Genomic DNA, 27,222 nt, shown 5'->3' on the forward strand with positions numbered 1-27,222 from the left:
GCAGAAACACGGGTGGGAATGAATTTATGTGGGATAAGCACTCATGGGGAGAAACTCATGTGGCGTGAACTTTGCGTTGGGGTGCGTGGGTGTGAGACACCGTGGAGAAACACGTGGGAGGATGTGCGGCAGGATCATGGGTGGGGATGACCTGCACCAGGGGGCCCGCCTGGCATAACCCACATCAGGTAACCCACCCAGGATAATCCACACCAGGTAATCCACCACCAGGTAACTCACCCAGGATAACCACACCAGAAAACCCACACCAGGTAATCCACCTGGGATGACCCATACCAGGTAACTGAGACCCACACCAGACAACCCACCCAGGATAACCCCCACCAGGATAACCCCCACAAGGTAACCAACCTGGGAGAACCTACGCCAGAACGACTCACACAGGATAACCCATGCAAGCTAACCCATCCTGGATAACCCACACCAGAGAATCCACCCGGGACAACCCACCCGTGGTAATCCACACTGGGTAATCCCCTGGACAACAGGCTGTATTATACCGGTCTTGTACACACCAGGCCCAGCACGTGCTGCGGTGATCGATGCTTTGTGCGTATCAGGCCTTTATTTCCTCGATGATCGCACTTGCAAAAATCTTAAAAAGCTCTCACAGATGGGCCCCCTGCAACAGCTGTATTAAAAATACTGAATTTAAGAGAAGATGCTTGGTTAGAAGCCGTGGCAGATCGCAGAAGCATATGGTAAAAACTGGAAAGCTGTCTTGTTCTTGGTTGTTTGCTTCATCACCCTCTTTATCTCGTGATGTGTTTATACTCTTTGGGGGCATAGTTCAATGCTTGCATTTTATTGATGGATTGAATGCCTGGTACTCACTGCTCAGGTCAAGTTGCTGGAGATTTCTTAGTGATGTAATAGATTTGGGGAGCTGGCCGATATTAATAATAATTAATAATTAAATGGACCACATACTCCAGTTCCCCTATGCTTTCTGGCATTTCCTTTAATGCATTGTGAGATATGTCCAGTTCCCTGAGGCAAACCAGTTCAGACAGCTCCTCTGGAATTTTAGTTAACTGATAAATAAACTCATTTATTTAGATACAACTCCTCCTCTTCTGCAAAAAGTTTAAAAGGTAACTTTCCTGCGGGCAAAATAACAGTCCATAATATACTTCCAACAATACAAGCTTCTGACCTTCGATTCTAGTGGAAGCTAATGGTATTTTCCAATAAAAATATGGATGCTGAGCACAGAAATTTGCAGGGAAGCTTTTTAGACATGATAATAAAAAAGGCAATTAAAAAAAAGTGCAGTAGAATCCACAGATGGAGCTTTAGGAGAAGTTCCTTTGATCATTAACAAAAAATTTTACCCTCTCAGAACACCCTTATTTTCCTCAGCCACAAGGAGATGAAACATGTATTTTTCTTCTTTTTGATTCTGGTCTTACTTTGGTCTTTTCTAATTTTTATTTTCCTTCTTGGAACTTCAACTGTTCTCCAGCTATTGTGGAAACTAAAGCTACAGCTCTCTGAGAAGTGGACGTAGGATCACATACGTCTTCCTCCTGGGTCTGAAGAAAGCCAGCCCTTGGAAAGGATCATAATCACGTTTGAAATCATATAAAGAAAACTGAGCCTTTTCTGAAATCAGGTACGAAATACTGATTTTGAAATACTGATTTTGCAAATTCTGGTGAAAAGAGAGATTTAAATGCCTAACTTACCAGGAGATGGTTTTTCCCTGTTCCTTAGTATAAAAAAAAATACAAATTAAACTTTGGATTTTAGAAATGTGAAGCGTTTTCTCTGCTATAAGAAATCAGGGATCCAATATAGCTTTTCTTGTTTGAATCAGTGAAAAGTTTAACGACCAACTAATTGGTCATTAAACCACCTCAAAATATGCCTCAATAACACTACATAAAGCGAGGTTTATGTCTAGTGTTTCTAATTAAAAGTGCATCCTAATAGGTCTTTGTCCAGTTCTGATACTAAAATTAGGTAAACACGTACACCTATTTGCCGCTCTAGAAACTGTTTTTCTGCTCTTTGTTTACCCTAGCTGTATTCAGGAGCTTTTCCACCTGTTAGGAGGAAGTCTATGAATAATCATTTTGCAGCACAACAATCTGTGCAACACGAGTTTTTCTTACCTAAAGGAAACGTTCTTACCTTCAGCCCATTCATTTGACACGCCGTCAATGCCTTCGCTGGAGAAAGATGACGTTTCAGAAGGAAAAGATGCAAACTGAAACTTTTAGGGTTTTGATCACTTCTAGATGGCTAATCTGTAAAGGAATACTCTTTATCTGATTATTTGAGATACCAAGTGCTTTTAAAAACTTCAAAGAACACAGTTCTTCAGGAAATGAGTCACGCTTGCGGTGTAACAGCGGTGCCTGGAGAGCCTTCATCTCGGGCACCACTGCTGACGTGCTATTGATTTCATTCTCACTTACATCCAAGTAAAATAATTCTGTAAGGGTACACAAGCATGCAGAAAACAAGGACACTTTATTTTTGTTTAACTCCAGATGCTCCAAATCTTTAATTATTTCTGAAATAGCGTTGCCGCTAAGATTTAAGGGTTCAAGATCAGACAGTGCACGCTATACGTTTGGAAATTGAGAGAGCCTATTATCGCTGAGGTCAGCTTTGGTTTTCCATATACAATTTTTTAATTCAACAGGAATATAAATTAATGTGTTTCCAGAAAACTCTATTTTGGAGAGGTCTTTTAAATGTGCTATTTGTTCATCCAGTGAGTCCAGTCAGTTTCTACTTAAAGAAAACTCCTTTAAAGGTTTAAATCTGTGAATATTTGCAGGAAGCTGGGTTTGTTATTATGTATAACGAGATGTTTCAACATGGTACAGTTGCAAAGATCATCTGTAATGCTTTTGAATAAAGCTTTGCAAGGTTCAGGAACCCAAGTTCTCATAAATTCTCCACCTTATCTGAAAGAAACTCCAATTTGTTATTACCAACTCCGAGTTCTTTTCACTTTATCAGCCAGAAAAGCTGCTCAGGCAGAAATATAAGCTTGTTGTTACTCATTGAAAATTCTTGTTGTTTCCTGAGCTCTTCAGTATCCTTTGGTAAACTCTGAATCAAGTTCTCACATATGCTGAGATAAGGAAGGTTGCAGAGAACCCCTGGGAATACTGAGATTTGATTGGAATCAATGAGAGTACCTTCAAATTTCAATGCAAAAGGAAATTCATCAATATTGTTGTGATTGAGAAAGAGTTCCTTAATATTTACAAGCTCTGACAACTCTTTAAGGAGATGTGCTAACTGGTTGTGACTGACATTCAGTACGGTCAGTTTATGAAGTAAGGATATTTCTGGTGGCAACAGTGTCAGTCTTTCAAGTTAACAGGAATTCCAGATTAGATAGATTAACTACATCTGAATGCAATGGTTTTATTTCATTGTTGTGTAAGAGCACATATTTTCAATTTGGGGGTTCAAAAGCAAGCAGAGGCATGTTCCCTAGTCCTTTATCATTTAGTCTAAGTGTGAAATTTTCATCTTTTGCTTCAGGCAACTTAGATATTGATCCATTTTCATCACTTTCAGGATTCATTGCTGCTGGCAATATGTCTTCAATAATGAGTCCCTCAAATAGTTCTGCATTTTTTCCTAGTTCGTTTAATAGAAGTCTTTCTGCTGATAGGGTTAAGCTGTATAAAATTATTATTACCCCCTATTACCCCTAAAATGCTTTAAGATCAAGCAGAACTTTTGCAAACCCACGTTTCTGTTGAGCCTGTACCTGCACTTTTGCACTAACAGCCTATTTTCTGAAGCGTATCTAGCTGCGAGCTAACAGTGGTAGGGAAACCCCTACCTTTCTAGACTGACTTTTCCCTGTCACCAAAGCAGCAGCAGGAGGACAGCTGGGCTGCGGGAGGGGTTTCCCTGGGGACCGAGGCCTTCCTCTCGGACAAGCCGCTGCTGTCCCTGTGCCGCAGGCAGAACGAGCCCTTGAACTCGCAACAGCTCCCGACCAGGGTGAAAGGAGGCTGGCACCCCACCTCGGCACCCACCTCAGCTCTGCCGCCATGCCAAGCCCTGGTGCTGGCACAGGGCACGGCCTCCCCAGGTGCCAAGAGACTGTTTTTCACAGTTTTAAGTTTTCAGTTACTCGTTTGCCTTACTGTGCCTGGCTGGAGGATTCTACTCTCAGATCCTTGCTTCATCAGCCATACAGTACTCACTTTTAAAAAAAGTGCTTGTTAAATAAACTGTAGGAGTTGAGCTGAGTATGTCTTGCTTACAAAGGCATAATTTTCAGACTTGCCATTCTTGCAGCTCATTTTTTTTTACTTGGTACAAATAGGTGGATTGTTACTAGTGGTCTTTCTCTACAGTGTTGGATTTGTCTGTTCCAATTTCACATGTCCCCACTTTTAGATGGAAAGATTGTACTTGCCTTCCTTGTCACAGCAACACAGCTGAACCTCCTACGTACCCAGGTGCCAGAAGCCTGCTAGGACCATGTAACCTGGCTTTCACTACTTAACAACTCCACTGACACGCAACATCTGCAAACTTCTGCTTTGCCATGACTAACAGTTTCCAGTTTTCCTGATGAATTCCTGAGTGGTTTCCAAGGTGCACTACCTTCAAATCTGTAAGCCACCATGGGCTCCTCCCTGTGATCCTCTCTGATGATCTTCCCTCATACCTTGCAAAGGTTAGCCTGTTACAGAATGCTGGTTTTTGGAAATAACACCTGCCTGGTAAGACACTTGATGGCACTTTCATGCTGGCTGCAGTAATAGAAACAAGCATGACTTGTTGCAAACAATTTATTACGTAGTAATAAATAAGAACTTAGCAGAAAGAACTATACAGCAATAAGGCGTATTAATACTATCGTTAAATATGCAACTGACACACATTTTAACGTTTTTCCTCTAGTTTTCTAACAAAGTGCTACATAGAGAAGTGTATTTCTGATACCAGTGCTAAGTGCGAGCAAGGATGCACTATGAAGGACCTGACTGTTGCATTGTTTACCACAAATAAAACATAACAATCCATGAAGATTGACTGTTATTTATGCCAGTGAAGTTTAAGTAGAAAAGTATAGCTTGCTAAGAAGATTAGAAAATATAAGTCTCCTGTTCACTTTTTTTAACTGCTTACTGCTTTAATTTCTTGAACTGCACTTGTTAGTAGTAAGGTATGAGTAAAGTTACTACACAACAGCACAGTTCCTAACATTCATTTTAACTTTTACTTGAAAACTTAGAGGCAAGTGCTTTTTTTTTTAAAAAACTTTTTTACAAAATATTGCACACTGTTTTAGCATGCAGTTTACATGGAAGAAACAGTCAAGTGCACTTAAAACCCTGAAATACAACCAGAAATTTTAAATATTTGTGTTATGGATACTATTTTAACGTACAAGGATATGTTTAAGACTGCGTAGGGTCCCACCTTACACTTGGGACCCAACTTGTTAAGACCCAACCCTGACTGCTCAAAGAGCAGGCATAATGCTTAGAAAACATATCTGAGTTTCTTGCATTATAAATCTTCATTCCTGCATCCTGCACTGCTTGTAGCCTCAAGAAACTGAAGTAATGAGTAAGTAAATTAGTTTATCAGAAACAGCTCAGTACCGCCTATATGAGTTTTCATTACTGCAGATGTGTTGCAATCCAGGGTAAGATTTATTAAACTTTCTGAAGTCCTCTGAGTAAGATTGATTTGTAAATCTCTATCTCCCCCTCCTCCATCTACACATTTTATATTGCACAGCAAAAGTAAAAATCCATTTTTTTAAAAAAACAAGCATGCTAAACATTTAATATGGCTTTTGAATGATTTAAAGTATTTCCCTTTTGACATCCTCATGCAGTATTTTAGAATAAATACAAAGTATGAGAAAGACGAGTAAAAATAACGCCAGCTATAACATTTGTCAGAAATGAAATAAAACCCAAGAGTTTATCAAAAGTAGTTGCTCAAAGGTCTAACTGGTCTTTTAAGCATACTTATCAATAGTATCTTAAAAATAGTGTCTACAAAATACCGTAATATATACAACCTCCTTCACGTTCCACACATGAACGACATGAAAGGTAAATAGGTTATCTGAGACTTGCTTAATGGCACTGGCAGTCCCACAGCCCTCTGGAAACAAAAGCCTTACTTGATTCATGCTCGTCCAACTCAGTAAACTGTTTACATTTCATTAGCTTTACTGGTTAAGCTCAAGCCCTACAATAGCTTATATATGAAACACAAAAATATTTATAAAAAGAATAGATATGTTGTATAGTTTTTTTAAAAAAATAAACCATGCAGCTTCTGTACAAAGTTAAAAAACTGTACAAATTGACTTTTCTATAGTGTAAAATTCATGTACATGGAAGTCTTCTGTTATGAACAGAAAGAAGTTGGTTTTTGCTTCACCGTAAGATGCTGTTTTGTAACTACTGTTCATTTCCATCATTCATTTCTTTCACTTGGCATTAACTGGCCGTTTAATTTCATCAGAAGTTTTACGACGAGACCTGCCTATATAAAAGTATACAATTAAATTATATCAGCATTTCAGAACTATGACACAATTAACTTAAGTGTATGACAAATGCAAGTAGATAGAAGTAATAGGTTAGAAGTTGCATCATTTTAGAAATAAAGACAGTAAGCCCTACATTTTTCTCGACACCAGAAACTGTTTTGCAAAATATTCAATCACTTCCCCTATAAACACCTTAATATATAAAAATCAAAAGCCACTACTGTCAAAGTATGCAAGATACTCAAAGCTGTGATTCTGTCACAACATGTTTTACCGTGACATATTACCACTGGAGCAGACTATAGATAAAACAAGCATTTCCATCAGACATCCACAAACAGCGTCAGAAACTGCTGGAAGCAATTGCATTGGAGTTGGTTTGTAACACAGGCTTCACAGAGCCTCAGTTTTATCCCATCTCAAACTCCTCTAGTTCTGATAGCAACGTTATCAGCTCTGACTCTGTGATTCTCATCATATTTGGAATTATCCTTAGAGTCTGAGGGATCGGGCACACGCTACAGTTTCAATTTAAAAAAAAGTTTACCCTAATGATTACAGATGTATTTTATGTATTTTGAACCCTGAAGACTTCACATGCTAGGAAAACAAGCAAACATTCTGAAATATTAAAAAGAAAGTTTTAAAACCATTTTTGTGCGGACTTGGCTTGGGCTTCTTTTATACTGTACAAGGGTGGTTAATCTCAAGAGAGAAGAGGCACATATCTAGTTTAGGAAAAAATAATAGAACATAAAGGATGAAAAATGACAATGCTTACCTGTTTGGTATGCACAATAAAGCTCATTTTGTTCTCCAGGCTGTGGATTTGAAAACACGTATCTCCATCTCCCAACTGCCACATAAAGCAACCATACTTCAGGCTGAGGAGTAAAGCCTACAATGAAACGTAGGAAACTGTCATTCAGAAAATACTCTCCATACTTACAAACTGAACTTCCCTTAGTTCACTTAGACAGGATTCTGACTTAGGACGCTATGTTCCACAATCTAGTTGCAGCTTATAAAGTAGTCAGGTGGAAAAATACAAGGCTTTCTATTAGTAGCACCTTATAATCATAGAATCATAGAATCATAGAATGTTTTGGGTTGGAAGGGACCCCTAGAGGTCATCTAGTCCAACCCCCCTGCAGGAGCAGGGACACCGCCAACTAGATCAGGTTGCTCAGAGCCCCGTCCAACCTGGCCTGGAATGTTCCCAGGGATGGGGCCTCCACCCCCTCTCTGGGCAACCTGTTCCAGTGTTTCACCACCCTCATTGTAAAGAATTTCTTCCTTATATCTAGTCTAAACCTACCCTGGTTTAGAGTCAGGTGGAAAAATACAAGGCTTTCTATTAGTAGCACCTTATAAAGATCTTAAAATCTTGGAAATCTTCACAGTCAAGTTTAACCAAACAGTCGGATGTGAAATGACTACTAGCACAAAGAATTTAAGAGAACAGAATTAAGCTTAACAGTCATCATTGGCAGTTCGCTTAAGCTGACCTTTGTTTCCATGTTGAGGAGGTGCAGCCCTTTTACATTTACTCCTACATAAACTTTGATGACTTTATGGCTGCTTGAACTTGCTTTGGTGAATATCTGTCCTGTGAAAAATGCTGCTCCATAAGTAGGAATTTCCCAGCAATTCTGCAAGAACATGCGCTGAAGGTGATGCATCTCTTTACTTACACCTTCACTGGTGCTGAGATTCTAGAAATAAAGGAACAATGGCAATCAATGGCAGTCTTCCCAAATAGCTGTGGTTATTAGAAGAAAAAAAAAACCCACTATTTAGTGCAATTCCCAAACTAGTATTCCCAAAGTGCTTTCCCAGCAACCGTCTTCCTACATCTAAATTAAAGCCTAGAGCCACAGAAAGGGTCAAATGCCAGAAGAGCCCAACGCAGAAAGCTCTATGAGCCTCAGAAATCTGAGCCACAGACCCATAACCTCTGCAGGGCCCCACAGTTTTGCCTTTCTCCAAAGTATGTTGGACTCATCAGGGATAAGCAGCCATGCACCCATCTGACACTAAATCCATTGCAATCCTGAAAACTAAGCATTCTTCCTCCTTTAAGGGGTCCAATCCAGTGAGGTATGGTAAGATGATCAAGTACCTCCCACCAAAAATCATGGGGGTTTTTTCTTTTCTAAGCAAAAGAGGGGCGCAGTTTTCTATCTTTAGTGGAGCCCTCATTCAGAATGAGACAGTCTTCTGTTTCTTCCTCTTCAGTAGAGTGAAACAGTCACAACAAAGGATCGCTAGAGTGCTCCTGCCTCAAAATAGACCGATGTAAAGTACACCAACAAACAAAAAACTTGGCTGGGCCACACATGAGATGAGAAAGCACCAGCACAGGCACAAGAGGGAACACAAGTCTTCAACGGTTGGGGGGGCCATGACTGTGGGTGTGGTGGATGGGACCAACCTCTTCAAATCCACACCCTGCATTACAGCTTAGGTGAATTCTGCACAGCCATTTTTAAAATGTAGAATATATGAATATCTTTGGAACAAAAGACTGAGTAGAGAGAGAACTCTGCTATACCCTCTGCTATACCATAGTCTTAGACCATCATCCCCTCCTTCACCTGCATGACAAAGAACAGGAATGATTTGCTAGATTCTGACAACAAAGGTGTAGGCACCAAGAGAAAGTTTATGACTGAGTGACCTCATCTCAAAAGAAGGGCAAGGCCTGGAAACACTCCCTGGGTGCCTCTGCAGTGTTTCCTGTCAGCTACCTTTAGCAATGCATGTTAGCCAGCACAGTTCTCTGACACACCTCACTTCTTCCACAATTTTTTAGGAAGTTCACAGTTCAGGTGCCTCTGACCCCATTTGGAATCCATAGCCCTTCAGTTAGAGGTCTTTTGCAGAAACAGCCCAAATCCACATTTCAAACTTGCTCAGTTAACTGCTCTAGTCAAAGGAGTTTGTGTGTGTGCGCACACGTGCATCAGCAGCGCCATCAGATCCCTAACGTACGACTTACATTGGCAAAAAGGACTTTGTGCATCTACCGCTACAAGCAGATGTGAAAATACAAGTCAGAGTAGGTTTTTTTACATCCGTGCCTGAATTGGCAGTATCCCCAATACACAGTTAACACTGAAGATAAACAAACAGGTGACAATTATATTTACTGCTAACAGACAGATCAACTGTAACTGTACAAGAAAAATAGCATTCCAACAACCCATCCCAAAAATTCAGAACATACGCATTTCTAAATTTATATACCAGGATTTTTGTTCATTAACTGACAACCAAACAGTCAAAAAATGTTTAAACACAGTATTTTCTACTTTTTTATTATTTATCTCACCTTGTATTCATGAAGTATCCTGTTTGTCCAATGAGGAGCTTTGCTTTTTAGTTTAGTGATTGGTACTATAGATTTAAGATTTTCTTCACTAAGAGAAAAACAAAGCAGAAAAAAGTTTTTCTTCACTAAACAAAGTAAGAACAATGTCTGCCAGTTTGTATCTTGAAGTCACATATTGAGCTAGACAGTCAGCTCCTACTCTATCTTGCCTCAGCAGGTGAGAAGCATTCCCAAAACGTAAGCTAAGGCTTCCTAAGATGTAGTGTAATTCTCAGTTAATGAAGATCCAGCTTTGTGTTATACGCTTTGTGTCACGCACTGTGGACATAGCACAGAGAGAAAATGCTGGCAGAACACGTGACTCTTACTTGGTTACAGACCAGTTTGGTGAATTCCAGTTTGGAAGCCAAAATGATATATGAACATTTATACCAGAATACTACACACTCAGAAAAGATGACAGCTTATAGGTGCTCTTCCCTTCACTGTTGTATTCAGCACCACCAAGCACTTGACCCATTAATTTCCACACGAAAGTTAGATACTACGTGATATGAAAGTGAAGCTATTTATGTAAAGTGCCTTTAAAAAAAAACACAACCAAGCAACAAACAGTAAAAGGAAGCCTTTGCCAGTTTGTTTTTACACACAATTAATCTAGGTTGCATCACTGGGCTTTGGAGACTAGTAATTTTTAAACTATTATTTGTCAGTAACTGCACATAGGATCTACCAATCAAAAACCCTGCAGAGGACAACATGTCCAGGTCTTTAAGGTCAAGGATACCCTTGTACAAACAACAGCCTGGATATAATTTGTAAATGACCAGTCTTTTCATAAACATTTATGTCGACTACAAAAAAAGTTCAGCATATAAATTTTTTCATCCATCTGAGGAAGAACAAACAGAGATATTTTCCAACATCTTCATTTGAATACGGATGGAAAGCATGCCCAAATGCCCCCAGGGCTCTTCTATGTGGCCCAAACTATCTTTCCAAGTAGTCCTGTCTACAGAGTCAAACAATTCCATTAAGCAGGATCAACTCACAGCCATATTGCTCATCTGCCCCAGCATGGAAAGGAACACCACCCTGCAGCTGGGATTCAGTGTGGGTAGTTTTGTATTAAACCCAGTTGCATTTAACTGCATGCTCCTGTAGGCGTGGGCAGTCCCACTCAAAACCAATTTGCCTTATGCTCCATCTACCAACTGCAACTGCAGGACAAGATAGGTCGACAGCTGAACCTACTGAACAGCCCACCCAAAAGTTTTCCAGTCAGTGAGCTCATTCACCTAGCTTACTCTGTAATCGTACAGTCTCTACACCTAACAGAAGAGCAAGGAACAAACAAGTGCAGTCAGTACAGCCAGCCCTTTCAGAGGCAGCCCACACTTACATCAGCATAACTGTAGCAGAAAATGCACCCTGATTTACTGATGGTGGAGAATACAACCAGAAAAAAGCAAGCCAAGACAGCTCAGTTGATGCTGTGAATTGAGAGGAGGTGAGTATAGTAGCATTCTGGAAGAGCAGAGCTGCTGTTACATGAACGAATTGAGGTGGAGATGGTAGGGGGTGGAGTGAAGGTGCACACAGTAGAGACCTGGAATCCTGATGTGCTCAGATACTACTGTAGAAATGTATGTGGGAGGAAAAAAGCCGTATCCCAGAACAGCTCAGCTACGGCTGTGCTGGCAAGCAGAGAGAAGGGGAGAGAAAAGCACCATCTGGCAGAGCCCTGCTGGTGCTATGGTTCTGACCAATTTAGTACAGCAGTTCACATACAAATGAGAGAACAGAAATAATATCTCTGCATGGTCTGTCCTCTTCAAAGAGGGAGGAAAGCCAATCCCAGAAGCTGGTCTAACTGGACATAGTAAGAGGTTTCTTCAGCACTGTCCAAAGTCTCAGTCCTGTCAAAACGCCTCATTCACATGAATACTGTTACTCATTTTGGCATTATTCTATGTCAATATAGACTTACAGAACACAGAACCTCCATCCCTCTGCCTGAGACTTCAATAATTAAGATTAATATATTTTTCAGACCTCATATCCAGATTCTATTAATGCTACAAGGGTTATGTGATAACTAAACTAGAGCTCAGTGTTGAAGACAAATAATAAATAAATCACACCTAAAATTTGGGACTTCCAGAAGTCTAAAAGTACTTAATCTAAAAAGCACCATTTTAGTTTTAAACACACATACTTACTTTAGAAAGCCCTGTTTATGTTTCTTGCTCTCATAATTTCCATAGACTATTTGCAGAAGCAGACTGGCCAATGTGATCAGCTTGGCATCAGGTGATGTATAGAAACCTTTCAGTAAATTATATCTGGCTTCATCAAAAAGGATAAGAATAGCCAATGGATCCTCAATCTGTTAAAAAGATTTAAATAATGTGATTTCTTTGTAAAAGAAAATGAGCTGAGGAATTACAATTTCTCACCAATTCAGAGACAGAAGACAAAGGTGTGATCCTGACTGAAGTGTCCATTTCAGTAATGCTTTGTAACAGAAAAAATGACATTTTCATTGACTTAATTCAAGACGTCACTGATCTAACACACTTTCAAATTAAAGATGACTAGCATGCCATACCCAGTCAAAAGGTTCACAGAAATATTGAAATCTGTGGGTTTTTTCCCCACCATGAACCCGTTTTGAATAACGAGTCTCAATAATCCCATTGCAATTGACCAATTAAATAGCCGCAAAATCTCAGCACAAGGAAGAGAAAGAAAACTGGGCAGGTTGTTTTTAGCTGTATGACAGACAGAGACTGAGGCACACAGACTTATGATAAACCAAACAGTGGGGAAGGTGAGAAATGGGGCAGAGTGGAGAAAGAAGAGGGTGGGAGGAAGGTAGGGAAGAACCTGAAGACTCAAACTATTACAGAAAAGGAGAGGAGAGGTATTACTGCAGTCATTAAACACACTGAATGTTGATGGTCAAAATGTTCTGACTCTGACCACGATTTCATGCTATCACTGCCAAGTGCCGACCTTTTTTTCTATTTCCAGTGGAAGTCTCACATCTCTTCTCAGGAAAAGCTGTGAAGTTTCCCTTTGAGGATCCAAGTTTGTCAGTTCAGTGAATATTTCAGGCCAGTCTCGAATATGCTGAAGAGGCTTGTGGTATGGCTTCAGTTGGAGGCCTGAAAAATACCAGGTTTTGTTTATAAATAAAGTAACCCAACACACACCCACAATTAAATGCTGCACCAAACCCAAAGTATCTGAAACTGACGGCTCATTAACAAACATTTTTCCCTGTGTTTTCTAAACTGCTATATAGAAAAGGTTTTGAAAATATGGATTTATTGACAAAACTCCCAGCATCAATTCATTAAATGCACTAGCAATGAACCTTTGTTATTTTCAGCCTCTCGAGTGAAGTTGTATTTAAGAATTTAATGGAATACCAAGATCTTAAAAACACAGTAATGAAACATTAGGGACTGTTGTCTCAATTATTATGGGAGAAATACAAAGTCCAATAATCTTACTTCTGACAGAAAAATACAGATATAGCTTATCTTACAAACGTATTTGCCATTTTTGGCTGTATAAAACCCAAACTTTTTAGAACAGACATTCTTTTTTTTCATCTGTAAAATATCTTGATTCTTAACAGGCTACAGTCATTCAATATTTCTTGTTCTCCTGTGTATATGAGAGCTGAAAAGTCAATTGAGAGCTTTCAACTACAGTCCTACTATCTACTAGAGCCCATACCTTCACTTATGCTTGTTCACTTACCCTGCCTGCCCTTGTTTTATTGCCTGGCTGTTTTCTAGTGGCTGCCTCATCCTCACTGCTCTGGCTTTTACACTGTGACATCTCACATTGTATGAAAAACTTCAAAGGACATGTTATAGTGCAACATCTTTTCACTGAGAATGTTCTGTTCACTCAACTTCTCCACCTTACATTCAAACCCAGAAAAACATTACCGGTCCTACAAACAAGAAAACTGTGGTCTTTACAGCTGTACACAAACTGCAAGAAATAAATTTTATGATGAAACTTGTCCATTAGTCGTTTCAAGCCGTAAATCAGAAGCTGACTCATTTTCAGACTTAGGCTAAGTATCTAGAGAATTACTTGTTTTTAAACAAACAATGTATCAGTGAGCTCTTCCCCTCAAATTTAAGGGCAATACTTCAATGATTTGAGTAGAACATGACACACATATTTAGAAAAGGCACAAGCAGCAAGACTTCAACACTGAAACACTCCCTTTTCTTCCAGACATTAACATCTATGTTTAACTTGAGGGCTACAGCAGCCATGTGGCATACCGCAAAGTAAAAAGGTAAATGGCATGACACTGGGAGAAAAAGATTAAAGAAGAATGAAGAAAAGATTTCCTGCAATATTTATAGATTAAAAAAAAAGTTACAATGCTACTATAGTGGAAGATCAACAATAGTAAATAAAATTTTAAATGCAAGGCTTCTGTGTTAATGGTATTGCCAACACAGTATCCTACCAGACCTGAACTGTTCTTTGTAAATCAAATATAATGTGTCCCATAGCTATCTTGTTGCAGCAGTACTGTTTACCACGTTTTCTGACAAAACATGATCACAATCACTGACTCTTTTGGGTTTCTATTTATCTTTTGTTACGTATCTCAAACTACAACTATAATATACTTTTTATTTAGATCAGAAATACCAAAAAATACAGCAAATGTAATAATGATGTTTTGCATTGGAATTCCCTTTGACCAAATATATCTGAAAACTTGTTTATCAAAAATAATTTTGCTGCAAAACACATGAAAGTTCACGATAAAAGGACCTAATGAAAAAAGGTTTATCAGCTTTACTTTAATTACTAGTTTTACATAGATAAACATTGGTAAAAACAACTACGTGCATCCAATTTCAGATACTCTGGGAAGAAAAATACCACTAAAATCAGGGTAAGTTAGCAGTAAGGGCTATGACAGCGAAGATGCCCAACAAGAGAAAGGCAATCTGGACTAGCCTAATCTTCCTGCATGAGATACCTTCTAGATGTCACAGTGACATAGCATCAGACCTACTGGGGGTACCCAAAATTATGGCTAAAATGGATAAGCTCTCCATAGCTCTGAAAGCACAGTCTGGAGACATCAGGCTGTAAAGGCTGGGAGTTGATCTACTGGAGGAAAGCTTAAGTGGAGGAAGCAGAAAAACTGGTTTCACTCCTGATGATCTTTCCTGACAGAAAGAAGGAGATCTACAGGGATTACAGGGTCTCTGGCAGAGGCAAAGTGTGTTAACAGACATCTAGATACAAATTAACTCCTAAAGGACGGCTTTTAAAAGCTGGTACAATGAGGTTAATACAGAACCCTCACAGAGCATGTTTCCTATTTTCCTAAGAAAATATATTGTCTTCCTAAAGGCAAGCAGAAATAAAAAACGTACAATAAACTCTCAAGTGTAACAATCTCCCTTGTTACTCACTGAGGTTCTCAGAACAGATCCAGATAGTGAAGTACTGCTGAGTTTCTTGAGACAAACGCATCCCCTCCATTATCTGTTGTACAGTAGTATTGTTTCCATGTTTCAACTCAACAGAGCGATATGACCCATCCATACGATAAATTCGTGCTTTTTCGTACTACATAAACATATCAAACATGTTAAACAAAGAAGTTGTTAAAATCCTTTCTGTTGGTGCTTCTGAAGAGGAAAGCAATTTTACCATAATTCAGCAACACCCATACTGTTGAGAAAAAGAACACTCCACAACTCCTGCATATTCACTCTTTATCAGAACCGCTTGTTTCATGTCCTGTGCAAGTTCTTACACTGTGTTTTTTACCACAATAATGCCAAAAAAGATCTTACTGATACACTTTGAGGACTTCACTTCTGTTGAACTCAAAGGCAAGTAGGCATTTAAAAGTTCTCTGAGGGATTTGGGCTCGACTACCTATGCTTATCCTGAAATGTCCACCTCACTATTACTGGCAGGTTATGAAATACTTCCCTCATTAGTCTATACTAAAAAGACTTATTTTTCAGAGGGAAGCACCACCCTTTGCACAGACCCTAGTACAATAAAAATAAAATCTCGCTAAGATCTTTTAGCACTTCTGTAATATTAGTAGTAACAAATAACTTTCCCCTCCAGAACTCCCATAGCTTTCATTGAAATGCATGTGGGCCCAGAGTATGCCTCCTGAAAGACGTACTTGAATGTAAATCAGGTGCTTAAAGCATATACACACAAGTCATAAGCCAAGGAAACTTCTTGTTTTCATCTAACAGGTTAATGTTTCAGCTGCTTGAATAAAAAAGTTGTAGGAATTTCTTATTACCCTGCTTCAAACCTACTTGGTTGTCAAGAACTTGGTTCCTAAAAACTTCTGGAAAAAAAAAAGATGAATGCCTTGGAAAATGACAACTGACTGAAAATGAGGCTGGAATGGAAAACATCAGTTTATTTTTGCTGCAGTAGTCACTGTGCCTCCTACTGCAGTAATTTCTATCTTTTTTTAATTTTACTGTTGTAAGTATTAATTCAATAGTAATAAGTGACAACATAGTATCACCTATTACACTGTGAAATCTACCTAAAATGTGTGCGTTAGTCTTAAAGAGTCATTAGAGACACATCTGCCATTTGATCAACTGCATAATAAGATCTCTAAAATAAAGTAGTTCAATTCCTTCATTAATTATTTTGGAAAATTCATTCATACAGAGTGAAATTAAGATAATTTAAAACATCTTGAAAAACTGACAGGTGTACTGCCACCTACCTACAGATATAAAAGTTGCATCTGAAGTCAAAGAAAAGAAATGATATTCTATCATTTGGCCAATTTTAAATCTACTTCAGGATGAGAGGAATCGCATCATAAATTTTGTTTACTTCCTGCCTAGATCTGCCAAGGAAGCCTACACTAACTGACGCAAAGCCTATTTTGTAGAAGCCTACATTTAGCCAGCTGAATGCTCCTGTTTATCAACATGTAAGATGACAATGCATAAAGCAAGCTGATGGTTGTATGAGCAAAAGTAGACATAAAATTGGTAGCTGATGTGATGCTCCTCCAAATAAATCAAAACATCACATTTAAAGTCTTACATGTATTTCTTGAGCAATAAATATAGACAAAAACATTTAAAGGGACAAAATGTCAGTTTGTCAATATTTACATTAACAGTTTCAGTATACTGCACATTTCCAATAGCAGCTATAAATAAGCCCAGCTCTTCTACAAGTTTACATGTAAATTAAATATAAACTTTAAACTATTTAGAAAGTAAACTCATACAGGTTTGTTTATGGCTTCCTTCAGCAGTTTTGCAGTTTCTTCCCACTCATTTTGTTTGTTCTCTTCACAGACATTCAGTGGAGATCTTCCTTGTTGATCAGTAATGTGCTACAAACATAAACAGAAACACTGATAATACATTGTTTTCACTTGAGATAAGTAAACTTTTACACATTTTTTGAGATAATTAAAATCCTTGATCCCAGGGTTCAAACACTTAATTGATATACAATGGGAAAAGTAGAGGTAGTGAAAAATATTTAACTGAATTCTTTTGGTAATCTCTCAACAGGATCACTGTATTTACACATTATGATCTGGACACAAAATATTTCACATACACAAGCTAGAAACCATTGCTAAAACTGCTATTTCTATACGCAAACAGAACTTACTCTGTCAATTTCTGGATGATTTAGCAGAATTTGTACTATTTCAGCATGCCCACCTCCAGCAGCAAAATGAAGAGGAGAGCTAAGTTGGCCATTCAAAAGATTTGGATTGCATTTCCCTTTCTCCAATAGCATTCGAGTGGCTTCAACTTTTCCATACCTGCAGACAGGTTTAAAGCAAAATAGACACAGCAAATGAAAAATAAAATCTTTTTTAAAATAGTCCTAAATATGGAAAAGTGTATTTCCATGCTCAAGAATTTTTAGCTTTGAAATGGCACCGAAGACAGTGGAACATTAATAAGTTTGTAGAAATTAGTATCAGTTCTGCACTTTGGTAACCACTGGTCTCGTAACCATTTCTTGCATTCATTATAGACAAACCGAACCTTGCTTTAAACTAGCTAAGCTGGGGTAGTTGTAATAAGTCAGTCATAGCAAAACAGAGTTCAGGCTTGCCTGAAAAAAAAAAAAATCTGTGTGAGAATCAGAGTAAAGCTTCTGACTGTCACACAGATGGATCCTGAGGACTCTTAAGCCTCACGCTGATAACTGGTAAAACTTGTGTATATTGTTTATGCAAACTTTCTGACAAACACTAGAAATTGAGTATGTCTTTTTTTTTATAACCGAGTTTGATTTTCATGTTATTCATATCATCAGTCACTACTATAAATACAGAAGACTAACTTGCATGAAGATGAAACAAAAGCATTTTTACAACCGCTGAGGAAAGCTCTCAAGACTTACAAATGTAATCATGACAGAGTTGTAGTCAGACAAGTAGGTCACCTAGTCCAGCTTCCCATCAAAGCTTGACCATCACCAAAATGTGCTTGGCTCAGCTATTGCTGTGCTGTAAAACTGCTCACAGCCTTTAACCAACAAAGACTGTAAAAGTTACGATACTAAACTAGACCCCGCGTCTCCAACAGGAATTAAAACAGATGCTTCAAGACAGATCTAAGAGGCAATAGAGAAGTGCTTGATGATACAATCTCCACACCTGGTCTCCTTTGAAACCATTCAGATTGAAATTATCTCAAAACCTGAAGCAATCTTTCTCTTCAGAAGGTTAAGACTAACCCATACTAGAGTCAAAGTGTAAAAAGTCTAGATTTTTTCTGATTTCTCATTTTTGAGTGTGCATGATAAATTACGTAAATGATTAGCACTAAGGAATCATGGTAGCAAGAATTTGTTTGGCAAAACTATATTCATCTGACTCACCAGCACGCATAATGGATAGGTGCCCAGTGGTCACTATCTAACTGATTAACAGAAAACTTCTTATCCAGAAGGTGGCTTAGTAAATCAGAGTCGCCTTCGCAAGCACTGCGGTGAAGAGGGAAATCATCTACCCACTGGTGTTCCCTATGAATTAAAAGGGGAAACAGGAAGAAAACACAGTTCAGAAATATTTCAGTAGTTCAGAACATCGACTTTTTTTAAACTACTAACATAGCACTAACTGTAGATCTACATGAAGAATAAAAATGAAGCTCATGCAGCTAAAACGTGCCAGTATTCATACAACTAGTATTTTTGTCATGCAGTAGTCAAGCCACAGCTGTATTCATTACACTAAGAAATGCTTCCCTAATGCTTATAATTTAAACCTTTCTTGATCCGTCTTTTAATTGTTGTGTATCAGTACTTAAGAGATTTCAAATAGAATTTTCTTTAATACATATCTGCTTCCCTAATGTTTATAATTTAAACCTTTCTTGATCCATCTTTTAATTGTTGTGTATCAGTACTTAGAGATTTCAAATAGAATTTTCTTTAATACATATTTATAGAGTAAAGCCCTGAAGTAATACGAATCTCCTTCTGACCAAGTCTACAAATTATAATATAACAAAACAAAATTATCAATTAATGAAGAAGGAATGTAACATAATACTTGTCCTCTGTGACACTGCTCATGCTACGTTGCCACTTTTCTCTTTTAGGAATCTGAATCTTTGAATAGTCTGGGGCTCCAAGGCCAAAGTATGGGTTTATTACCACTTTGTCAACCTGTGAAGACAGAATTTAAACACAACTGAAAAAATATCTTACCGAGATTTGGCTAAATAATCCCCCATCCAGGCCAGATGTTCTCTTGAAACCAAAGTTATGACAGTAACATTTTATAATTAGAGAAAATGGTGTTCAAATGTGAGGATTTGAAAATCCATTTAGCAGTAAATATGCAATAAAGAAATATGATTATATTAAAGTACACACTCATATCAAATAAATGAATGAATTGTAAAAAACATAAGCATGTTTCACAAATACAAAATGAAAATAAAGTTCTTACCCTATTGGTATACTGAAGGTCAGAGCCAAACAAAGGATTATAGATACACATATCTGCTTTCTCCAATGCCAGCATTTTACTCTTTATTTCCAGGGCAGTATAACCCATGTGTAACGAGCTCTCTGTTCGACCAGGTTCTATAGCATAGGCAGGGTTTGTTACATTTGTTTTAATTCTCTCAGGAGGAGATGGTCTGAATAAAGCCGGGATGGAGTGAGACTGGGTGTGCCGTTCATCCAACCACCTGCAGAAGAGAATGGGCAAGTAATGCATTTTCAGGTAGAAAAAGACTATTTTGGTCATGCCCGTCCATTATTTTATTTTATTAAGGGTGGTATGTATGACAATCACACATATTAGTTAAAAAAATATTTCTTATAATGTGCACAGCCAATTTTATAGCACTAAATTAATCCCCAAACATGAGATTTTTTAACCTAATGTAATTAAGCAAATGTATTTGCTCAAACACATTTCCTGCGGATGCAAACTCTCAAAGAAAAGGAAATTACAAGCCAAGAGTAATGTTGGTTATAGCCAAAACACTTAACCATACCAACATGTCACCATTTCATTTACTTCATCAGTATTACTGCTCTCAGCACACAAATTTTGAAACTTAAAGCGGTTTGTTCAAGGGTGACTTGAAGTTTCAATACCTGTGCTGACTTAAGCCTTCTAACTCATGCATTTCATTAGGGAGAGGTGGGAAAAGGCAAAAAATCGGAAGGTCCTTTGGTAGTTTCCAAACCGCCAAGTCTCTTTCACATAGGCTATCACCTGCCTTTTCACAACGCTGTGCTGAAGGTTATTCCCTTCTAAGTGAGCTCCTACCGACAGTACAGAAGGGCTTTAGAGGCCTCTTGCTCTGAGCTAGAGGGGGAAGTCAGCACTGTACGTCTGCTGCATATGCAGTATCACACAGGGCTCAGGATTTTTGCATAAATACATTTTCAATGAATTGCTAAATTATTTTGTGTTATGTTGAATGGACCACATTTTAACTAAAGGTCTAAAGCCAGGTTTTTATTTAACGTTTCTGCACATACTTTCTCACAAGCTTGAGATAAATGTGTACTTTGTTGGAATACAATAATTCCATTTAGTGATGTAGCCTGGAAATACAGAAGAAATATAAGTACATGCTTTGGAAAGATAGATGCACTGACAGACTGCCTGGATCTTGTCTGTCCCAGAACCACGTGTAAAGACGGCAGAACGTGGCCTGTAGTTCAGTGCCTAGGCCTAGATTTTTAAGTCCCAGATCCAAGCTATCATGTGCTGCACAAGCCGTGTTCTCTTTCCTTACTCATAGTCCTGGTGGGAAGGAGGACTGTAAAATTGTGATCCTTGTGCTATAAACTCCCTCTTGCCTCTCTGAGGTATTTTCAGGCATTTTCTCTAAACAGCTGGCAGATTAGTTACGGTAGTTTGAACCTCTGAAAAGTGTTGTTTCAGATTATGTACATAAAGAATAATCAATATAAACTATTTTCTACTACACTTCCAAGGCTTCTCTCACAACTGTAAGGCTGGTAAAACATCTCAAGCAGAGCTTAAGAGTCTGAAGGCACTCATTAAGTAGCAAATAAATATAACAGCTGGCACAACAGCATACATGGAAATACTATGACTCTAGTAATAAACTGTAAAAACCCTACACATGGAACCTTTTTAGGTGATGGCCTGTAACTTATAATCTTTCATGTTAGCCAAGAGTTTCACCTAACTTTATTAATGCAAATAAGTTCATACATAAGTAGGTCTGGTATTTCTTTGTTAAGGGCACATAAAAAAATACCAAAAAACTGCTCACATATTCAATTTTCAAACTACTATAAATCTGGCTAAACAACTAATGACCTTTCTGAAAGTTAATTCCCTACTGCAAATAAATTTGTATGGCTGGGTAATATGCACTCACTTTGTAAACAGGGGTTTAATTTAAATGCAAATCATAATGGTATACAATTAACAGGATATTTTTACTGTACTCTGGCAAATACTCTTACAGATTACGTCACTTACAGAAGAGTAATCGTTAGTATTTTATATGATTTTACAAAACCTTCTCTGTGAGCAAAAACTTCCCAAAAGCCACCTGATTTACGTAAGCACACCATTCTTCAGTTTGCAAAAAATTTTAAACAACATTTAGAAATATGTTGTCAAGGTTTCAGTTTCTGATAAACATGAAGAAAATAACATGGTATCACAATGATTACAAGAATGCTATAAAAACGATGTGCTACATTTATAAATTATATTGTTTAACTTCTATTTTAATGTATTTTTACGGATGCCATTTCTTACTTATCCAAGGCAATTAACATTCTTGCAGTAAGCGTAGCAAAATGGGTGCTGGATTCACTGCAGACTCTCATGATGTCTTGTAAACAGTAGAACACAGGGCATCCAGGACTGTACGCATATTTCGTATTATCTAAAAAGGAAACGTACTCTGAAGACACATCAATGAGAAGAATAATCTTATTTTCCCTTCTGCATCTTTCGTAGTTACATGTTCCTAACTGAGAGTATATTCTACCTTTAGACAAGTAATTTATTTTTTTCCAAATGATAACTGATAGAAATTGCATACAAGCCTTACATAAGAATTCACAACTCAACAGAGTAGCCTTAAAAACCTTAAAGCGCTCAGTTACCATCAGTGTGATCAGCTTCACCTGAGGAATTAATATTAAATTTATACTGCTGACAGAAAAAAAGAATAGGACCCAGGACTAGAAGAGGTATTTATTGCTATTGGTAACTCCACAATGGTATTTATTTGATAGTTTTTATCCTTAAGGCCTACCAGTGAGGCAAAAATGAAGCAGTTTCCCCAAAAGCACACAGGCGTTTACTTTAGGCTTTTTTTAAAAGATCCCTTCCTGACAAGCAATTTACTTTGCCTTCTAAAGACTTTATTCAACGTTCCTTATTCAAACAAAACTGTTTACAGACTTCAATAAGCATTCTTCTCTGAGTAACTAACACTGAACTGAATAGACCGTCTTTCTTACACTTGCATTCAGTAACTTCTATACGAGTTAATGCGTGTTTTGAAATAATCACATGTACAAATACAGGTTAAACCAGAAGTGTGCTATCGTTACAGAAACAAAGACAATGTATTAAAACCAAGGGTTTTTTTCCTTAGTTTTAAGTAACTTTTTCAAGTTTTAAAGTATTCAGAGAGAGGTTTCCACTGAATGCAACTTTTAGTGTTTAAATACAGAAAAAGCCGTATAACATATTCATAAAAATTCTTAATAAACCCTCAACTGAACTTCTGCTAAAATGATTCAGAATTTAATGCCCAGTGTTACCTTTCACAACAGCTGGAACAATGTAAAGTGACGCCTCCTGGCCTGCCTTCTCTCCATCAAGAGGAAACTTCTTCATTAACACTACGCGCTTTCCTAGCACAGTATTAAAAAACCCCAAAATAATTAATTAACCCACAAAACAAACAAAACCAGTCTAGAGTTGGCTATCTGAAAGCTTACCAGACTCAATCTACCTAATTTCTAGGAAGAAAAAATTATGATTATTATGAGCTACAACCTAAAGCAAGCTAAGAAAAATCTAAATACATATGAAAAAAGAACATATATATATCCATTAGCATGAAAAATTACATGACTGTACCCCTTTTTTCATAGCAACTTTTCCTTACCCCTGATTTTTCATCGCATTCATCCCCCAAACCACCTACCTTTAAATTAAACAAGATTATTTTTAAACGGGGAAAGCATGGCTGCATGCTATATACCACGTTAGGGGGAATGCTTTATTCATGTAGTGGTAGGACAGTATTTTCCATGTTATCCTCCCTTCCACCCTTACAGAATTTAGCATTTTGTTGCTTTTCTGACCTCAGCTGCACATTTTAGCACTGGCCACGCTAAGCTGTGCATATTAATGCTTAGGCCCTCTTTCCGAGTCAATTTAAAACTCTCTAAACTGTGTAAGAAACAAGACAGTTTTTGCTTTTACTAGGCATTCCTCAAGGTGTACTAATGCTACTATGTTATTTCATGCTTGCTGCTCAACTAGCTTTGTTAAGTCCATCCAACTCCAGTTACGGCCACCATGCAACCAGCTATTCCTTTTCTAAACTGCTAGCACTGAATCGTCCTGTCTACCCAGACAAGCTTCCCAACACAACCCTACTTACAAAGCAGAGATGAGGCATGCAGCAAAAAGAAGCGCCATAGACAGTATAATTTATACCAATCTGGAAATGAAATATGCTGGCTAAAACAATTTTTGTCAGCACAAGTTTGAGGTTGTTTGCTAGACCAGCTATGCAACAACAATGTAAAATAGAATGTACTAATGAAATTGTATCTGTAATACAGTTACACCAGAAATATTTTCATGTAGATACTGTCTACTGAACAATGCTGGCTTTAGAACAGACTTCAGAAGAGATCAATTCACTAGTTCAAGACAAGTTTTAGCTGAAATTAAGGATAAAAAAGCCACTTCAATCTAGTTTACCAGAAGTTTAGCTATAAATCTCAATATGAGGTGAAGAAGTAGTACAGACAGGCAAAGTCTCAATAAAAATCTTTTAGTAAGCATTTTGTAGAATTGGAATGTAAAGAGAAACAAAGATAAATCAACAGCTTTAGCTCTATAGTTGGCTTCGGTTCTTTTTGATGAACCTCAAAACACACCTTCTTTTTTTAAATTAATTTCATGCTTTTGCACAACCTTTGCATGCTCATTTAAGTTTTAAAATGTTGTTACAGAGCTATCAACAATAAATCAGATTAAAACATTTTTACCTTTAATACCCTGATTGGCTGGTGAAATTGGTTTGGTGGCTTCTAATACATAATCCAAGATGCTCTGGGTTATCTCAGTGCCTCCCTGCAATTTTGTTTCCAACAAAACTTTCTTTCTTTTTTTCTTTTGGCCTTCAATGGGAACTTCAAGCAACAAAATCTTTCAAACAAGAATGAAAACCAAATGAGTTTTAAGCACAACTGAAACAAGTACAGAACACTTTAAAAATTATTATGTGTATTTATTGTAGCACTGTAAATGCAGTACCAAAATTCAGGAAGTACTGAATGTGGGGGAGCAGGATGGCAAAGTCAGGATGACCTCCATAACAGTAAGAGAAGTTAAATACTCTCTTTAAAGTAGTAAAATATTCACTTTAAATAAGTTAAAGAGAATAAGACAAGGCTGCATCCTTGCACTGAGCAGCCCGCAGGGCAAAATGCCCTGAAATGGCATGAAACACACAGGTATTACAAAACCGTTAAGTGTTCAAATACTGTAAGGATGGGGCAATGCATAGTAGGTATATGACACGCATAGACATTATTTAAGCAACGTTATTGTCATATTTTCTCTTATGCTGTATTATTACATATTTACTATGACTTATTATGTTTAAAAATTTTAATAAATAAAAAAATTTAAATATTTTTACTTCGTAGGATTTAGCTCGATATTCCCGAGAATTCAGGCTAGCAGTATTTTTTGGACGAATCACAGCAACATACGCATCTCCAATGTTTTCTGGGTTTCCCATCTCTCTGCTTATTTTGTCACTGGAAACAATGAATAAAGAGGAAGTAAAGGTTCAGTTGAAAAAAAGAAAAAGAAAAAATCCAACAGCATGCTAAACTTCAGGATGCAGTAATTATATCCACTGCTGCTTTGCTTGATTCATTTAGTGCTCTTTAGCTGGAGAAATACCAATGGCTGATATAATTCTGCTTCCTTTTCATGAAAGGGGAAAATCCTGTATCATAGATATTTAATACAAATAACCTTGTTCTCTAACCCACTTTAAAAATAAAAATAATGTATATTTTTTTCCACTTTGTAACTACCTTCCCCATTTTGCAAGCCAGGCAAAAAGCCGAAGAATTTTAGGACCCTGAAAAATATATTAAATTGAAAAAGAAAACCATTCTAAAGTGACAAGCACTGTAATTTGTAAAATATGCTATGGCAAAGTACTTCATTTCTATGAGTTCCACAGGGATTTCAAGAAAATACCTGATTTTCCTTCCCCCTGTGCCCAATAGGAAGCAGAACACAGTCTTGCCTACAGCCCAAGTTAACAAAGCTGATAAAAAAAACTATAATATGGATTCATTAACTTAATTTTCATAGAATCATAGAATCGTTTAGGTTGGAAAAGACCTTTAAGATCACCAAGTCCAACTGTTAACCTAACAGTGCCATCCCACCACTAAACCATGGCCCTAAGCACTTTGTTTTACTTCAGTGGGGCTGCAAACCGGTGCACGGTTCATTCACACACAGAGCTTCTGAATGGAAGAAATCTTCAGATTTTGCAAAAAGTGGACAGAGGTTTTTAGATTTAAGATAAAACTTTGCTCACCCTTCTGTTTAACCCAAAGTGATAATTCCGATAATCATAAAATGTTATGAAAATGATAGGGAAAACCTCCTAAGGGCTAAATCTTTCCACGTATCAGATTTGAGAAAGAAGGTCATGTCTGGGCATTAGCACCTTCCACCCAATCCTTTTCTTCATCTGCAAATGAATCCCCTTTCATTCCTTATCACCAGTAAGCACATGCTTTTTGAAGATTAATCCCCCCACAAAGATTTTTAACTTTAGTAGTTTCTAGCCTCTTCACCTCTTCTAGGAGAAACAGAGGTCTTCAGAGTCCCATGCCCTTAGCCCAGTGGTTTCGCTGGGATCAGACTACCTGAAAACATAGTAAAAAAACCCAACATAAGTAACAGCACGCACATTTCCACGTCCAGTTCAGTACATTAGCTAAGCAATTTAATGGGGGGTACTCGAACAGTAATATCTGAATAGAAACATATTTGATTTGCATTCCAGTAGCATCTAGAAACATTAAATAAGCAACGTGCTGACTTGTGGGAGCTCATGCTTTGGGATATTAAGAGTGCTGAAAGGAACACGAAACAACCATCCCTCCACGGGCAGCTGGGAAAGGCATGCTCCCTGGGTTTCCTTACACGTACTGGGATATACTGGGTGTGGGTCACAGCCTGGTGTGGAGGGAACCTGCACGGGTGGCAGGTGACAGTCGGGTGGGTGAAGCCCCCCTGCCAGCGCTCTGTACCGAGTCCAGAGCGGGGTGCGGATGCCCGGGAACAGACGGCCCCGAGAGCTGCGGTATGACTCCAGAAAACAAAACCAGAGGATGACGGAGGGTGGGGCTGCGAGGACGTCACAACAACGATGACCGGCTTCAGAAGGCACCACCAGTGAACTGACCCTAACCAAATCCAGGTGCCAACAACGCGTCCCCGTCCCAACGGTCTGGAGAACGTGCGTGAGCCGGGCTCCTCGCAGCGCCGCCAGCCCTCCCCGCCTCCCACGCC

The 27,222-nt window shown here is 38.1% G+C and overlaps 2 protein-coding genes across 2 annotated transcripts; both read right to left on the bottom strand.

Moving 5' to 3' along the window:
- Nucleotides 1-811: 811 nt before the first annotated feature.
- LRRD1 (leucine rich repeats and death domain containing 1) lies at nucleotides 812-4,054 on the bottom strand. Its single transcript, XM_035896877.1, is given in 7 exon segments — nucleotides 812-920; nucleotides 922-1,055; nucleotides 2,158-2,195; nucleotides 2,288-2,824; nucleotides 2,827-2,901; nucleotides 2,904-3,352; nucleotides 4,038-4,054. Coding segments are annotated over 7 exon segments (1,359 nt in total).
- A 1,384-nt stretch (nucleotides 4,055-5,438) lies between these two features.
- Nucleotides 5,439-26,568, bottom strand: KRIT1 (KRIT1 ankyrin repeat containing). The gene is made up of 17 exons (XM_009641748.2): nucleotides 26,502-26,568; nucleotides 25,316-25,436; nucleotides 24,660-24,819; nucleotides 23,193-23,285; nucleotides 22,174-22,303; nucleotides 19,861-20,104; nucleotides 19,459-19,574; nucleotides 18,783-18,926; nucleotides 17,556-17,712; nucleotides 17,161-17,268; nucleotides 15,338-15,494; nucleotides 12,882-13,033; nucleotides 12,086-12,252; nucleotides 9,864-9,951; nucleotides 8,038-8,244; nucleotides 7,311-7,427; nucleotides 5,439-6,522 (listed from the first exon to the last, which is right to left on the bottom strand). Exons 2-17 carry the CDS (start codon nucleotides 25,415-25,417, stop codon nucleotides 6,454-6,456), a joined length of 2,211 nt encoding a protein of 736 aa, XP_009640043.1. The 5' UTR covers nucleotides 25,418-25,436; nucleotides 26,502-26,568; the 3' UTR covers nucleotides 5,439-6,453.
- Nucleotides 26,569-27,222: the final 654 nt, after the last annotated feature.

This window comes from Egretta garzetta, unplaced genomic scaffold (assembly GCF_000687185.1).
Source record: "Egretta garzetta isolate BGI_Z169 unplaced genomic scaffold, ASM68718v1 scaffold30, whole genome shotgun sequence".
In the NCBI taxonomy this organism is placed as follows: domain Eukaryota; kingdom Metazoa; phylum Chordata; class Aves; order Pelecaniformes; family Ardeidae; genus Egretta; species Egretta garzetta.

What these genes read in the sequence shown, in the direction of transcription:
- KRIT1 (XM_009641748.2), bottom strand. Translation starts at nt 25,417, where the DNA reads ATGGGAAACCCAGAAAACATTGGAGATGCGTATGTTGCTGTGATTCGT. An exon ending in ATCATCCAGAAATTGACAGA is followed by an intron (nt 17,269 to 17,555) that starts GTAAGTTCTGTT and finishes TTATGTTTGTAG; the next exon opens with CACATTACTGATCAACAAGG. An exon ending in TCCTCAACATGGAAACAAAG is followed by an intron (nt 7,428 to 8,037) that starts GTCAGCTTAAGC and finishes GTTTCATTGTAG; the next exon opens with GCTTTACTCCTCAGCCTGAA.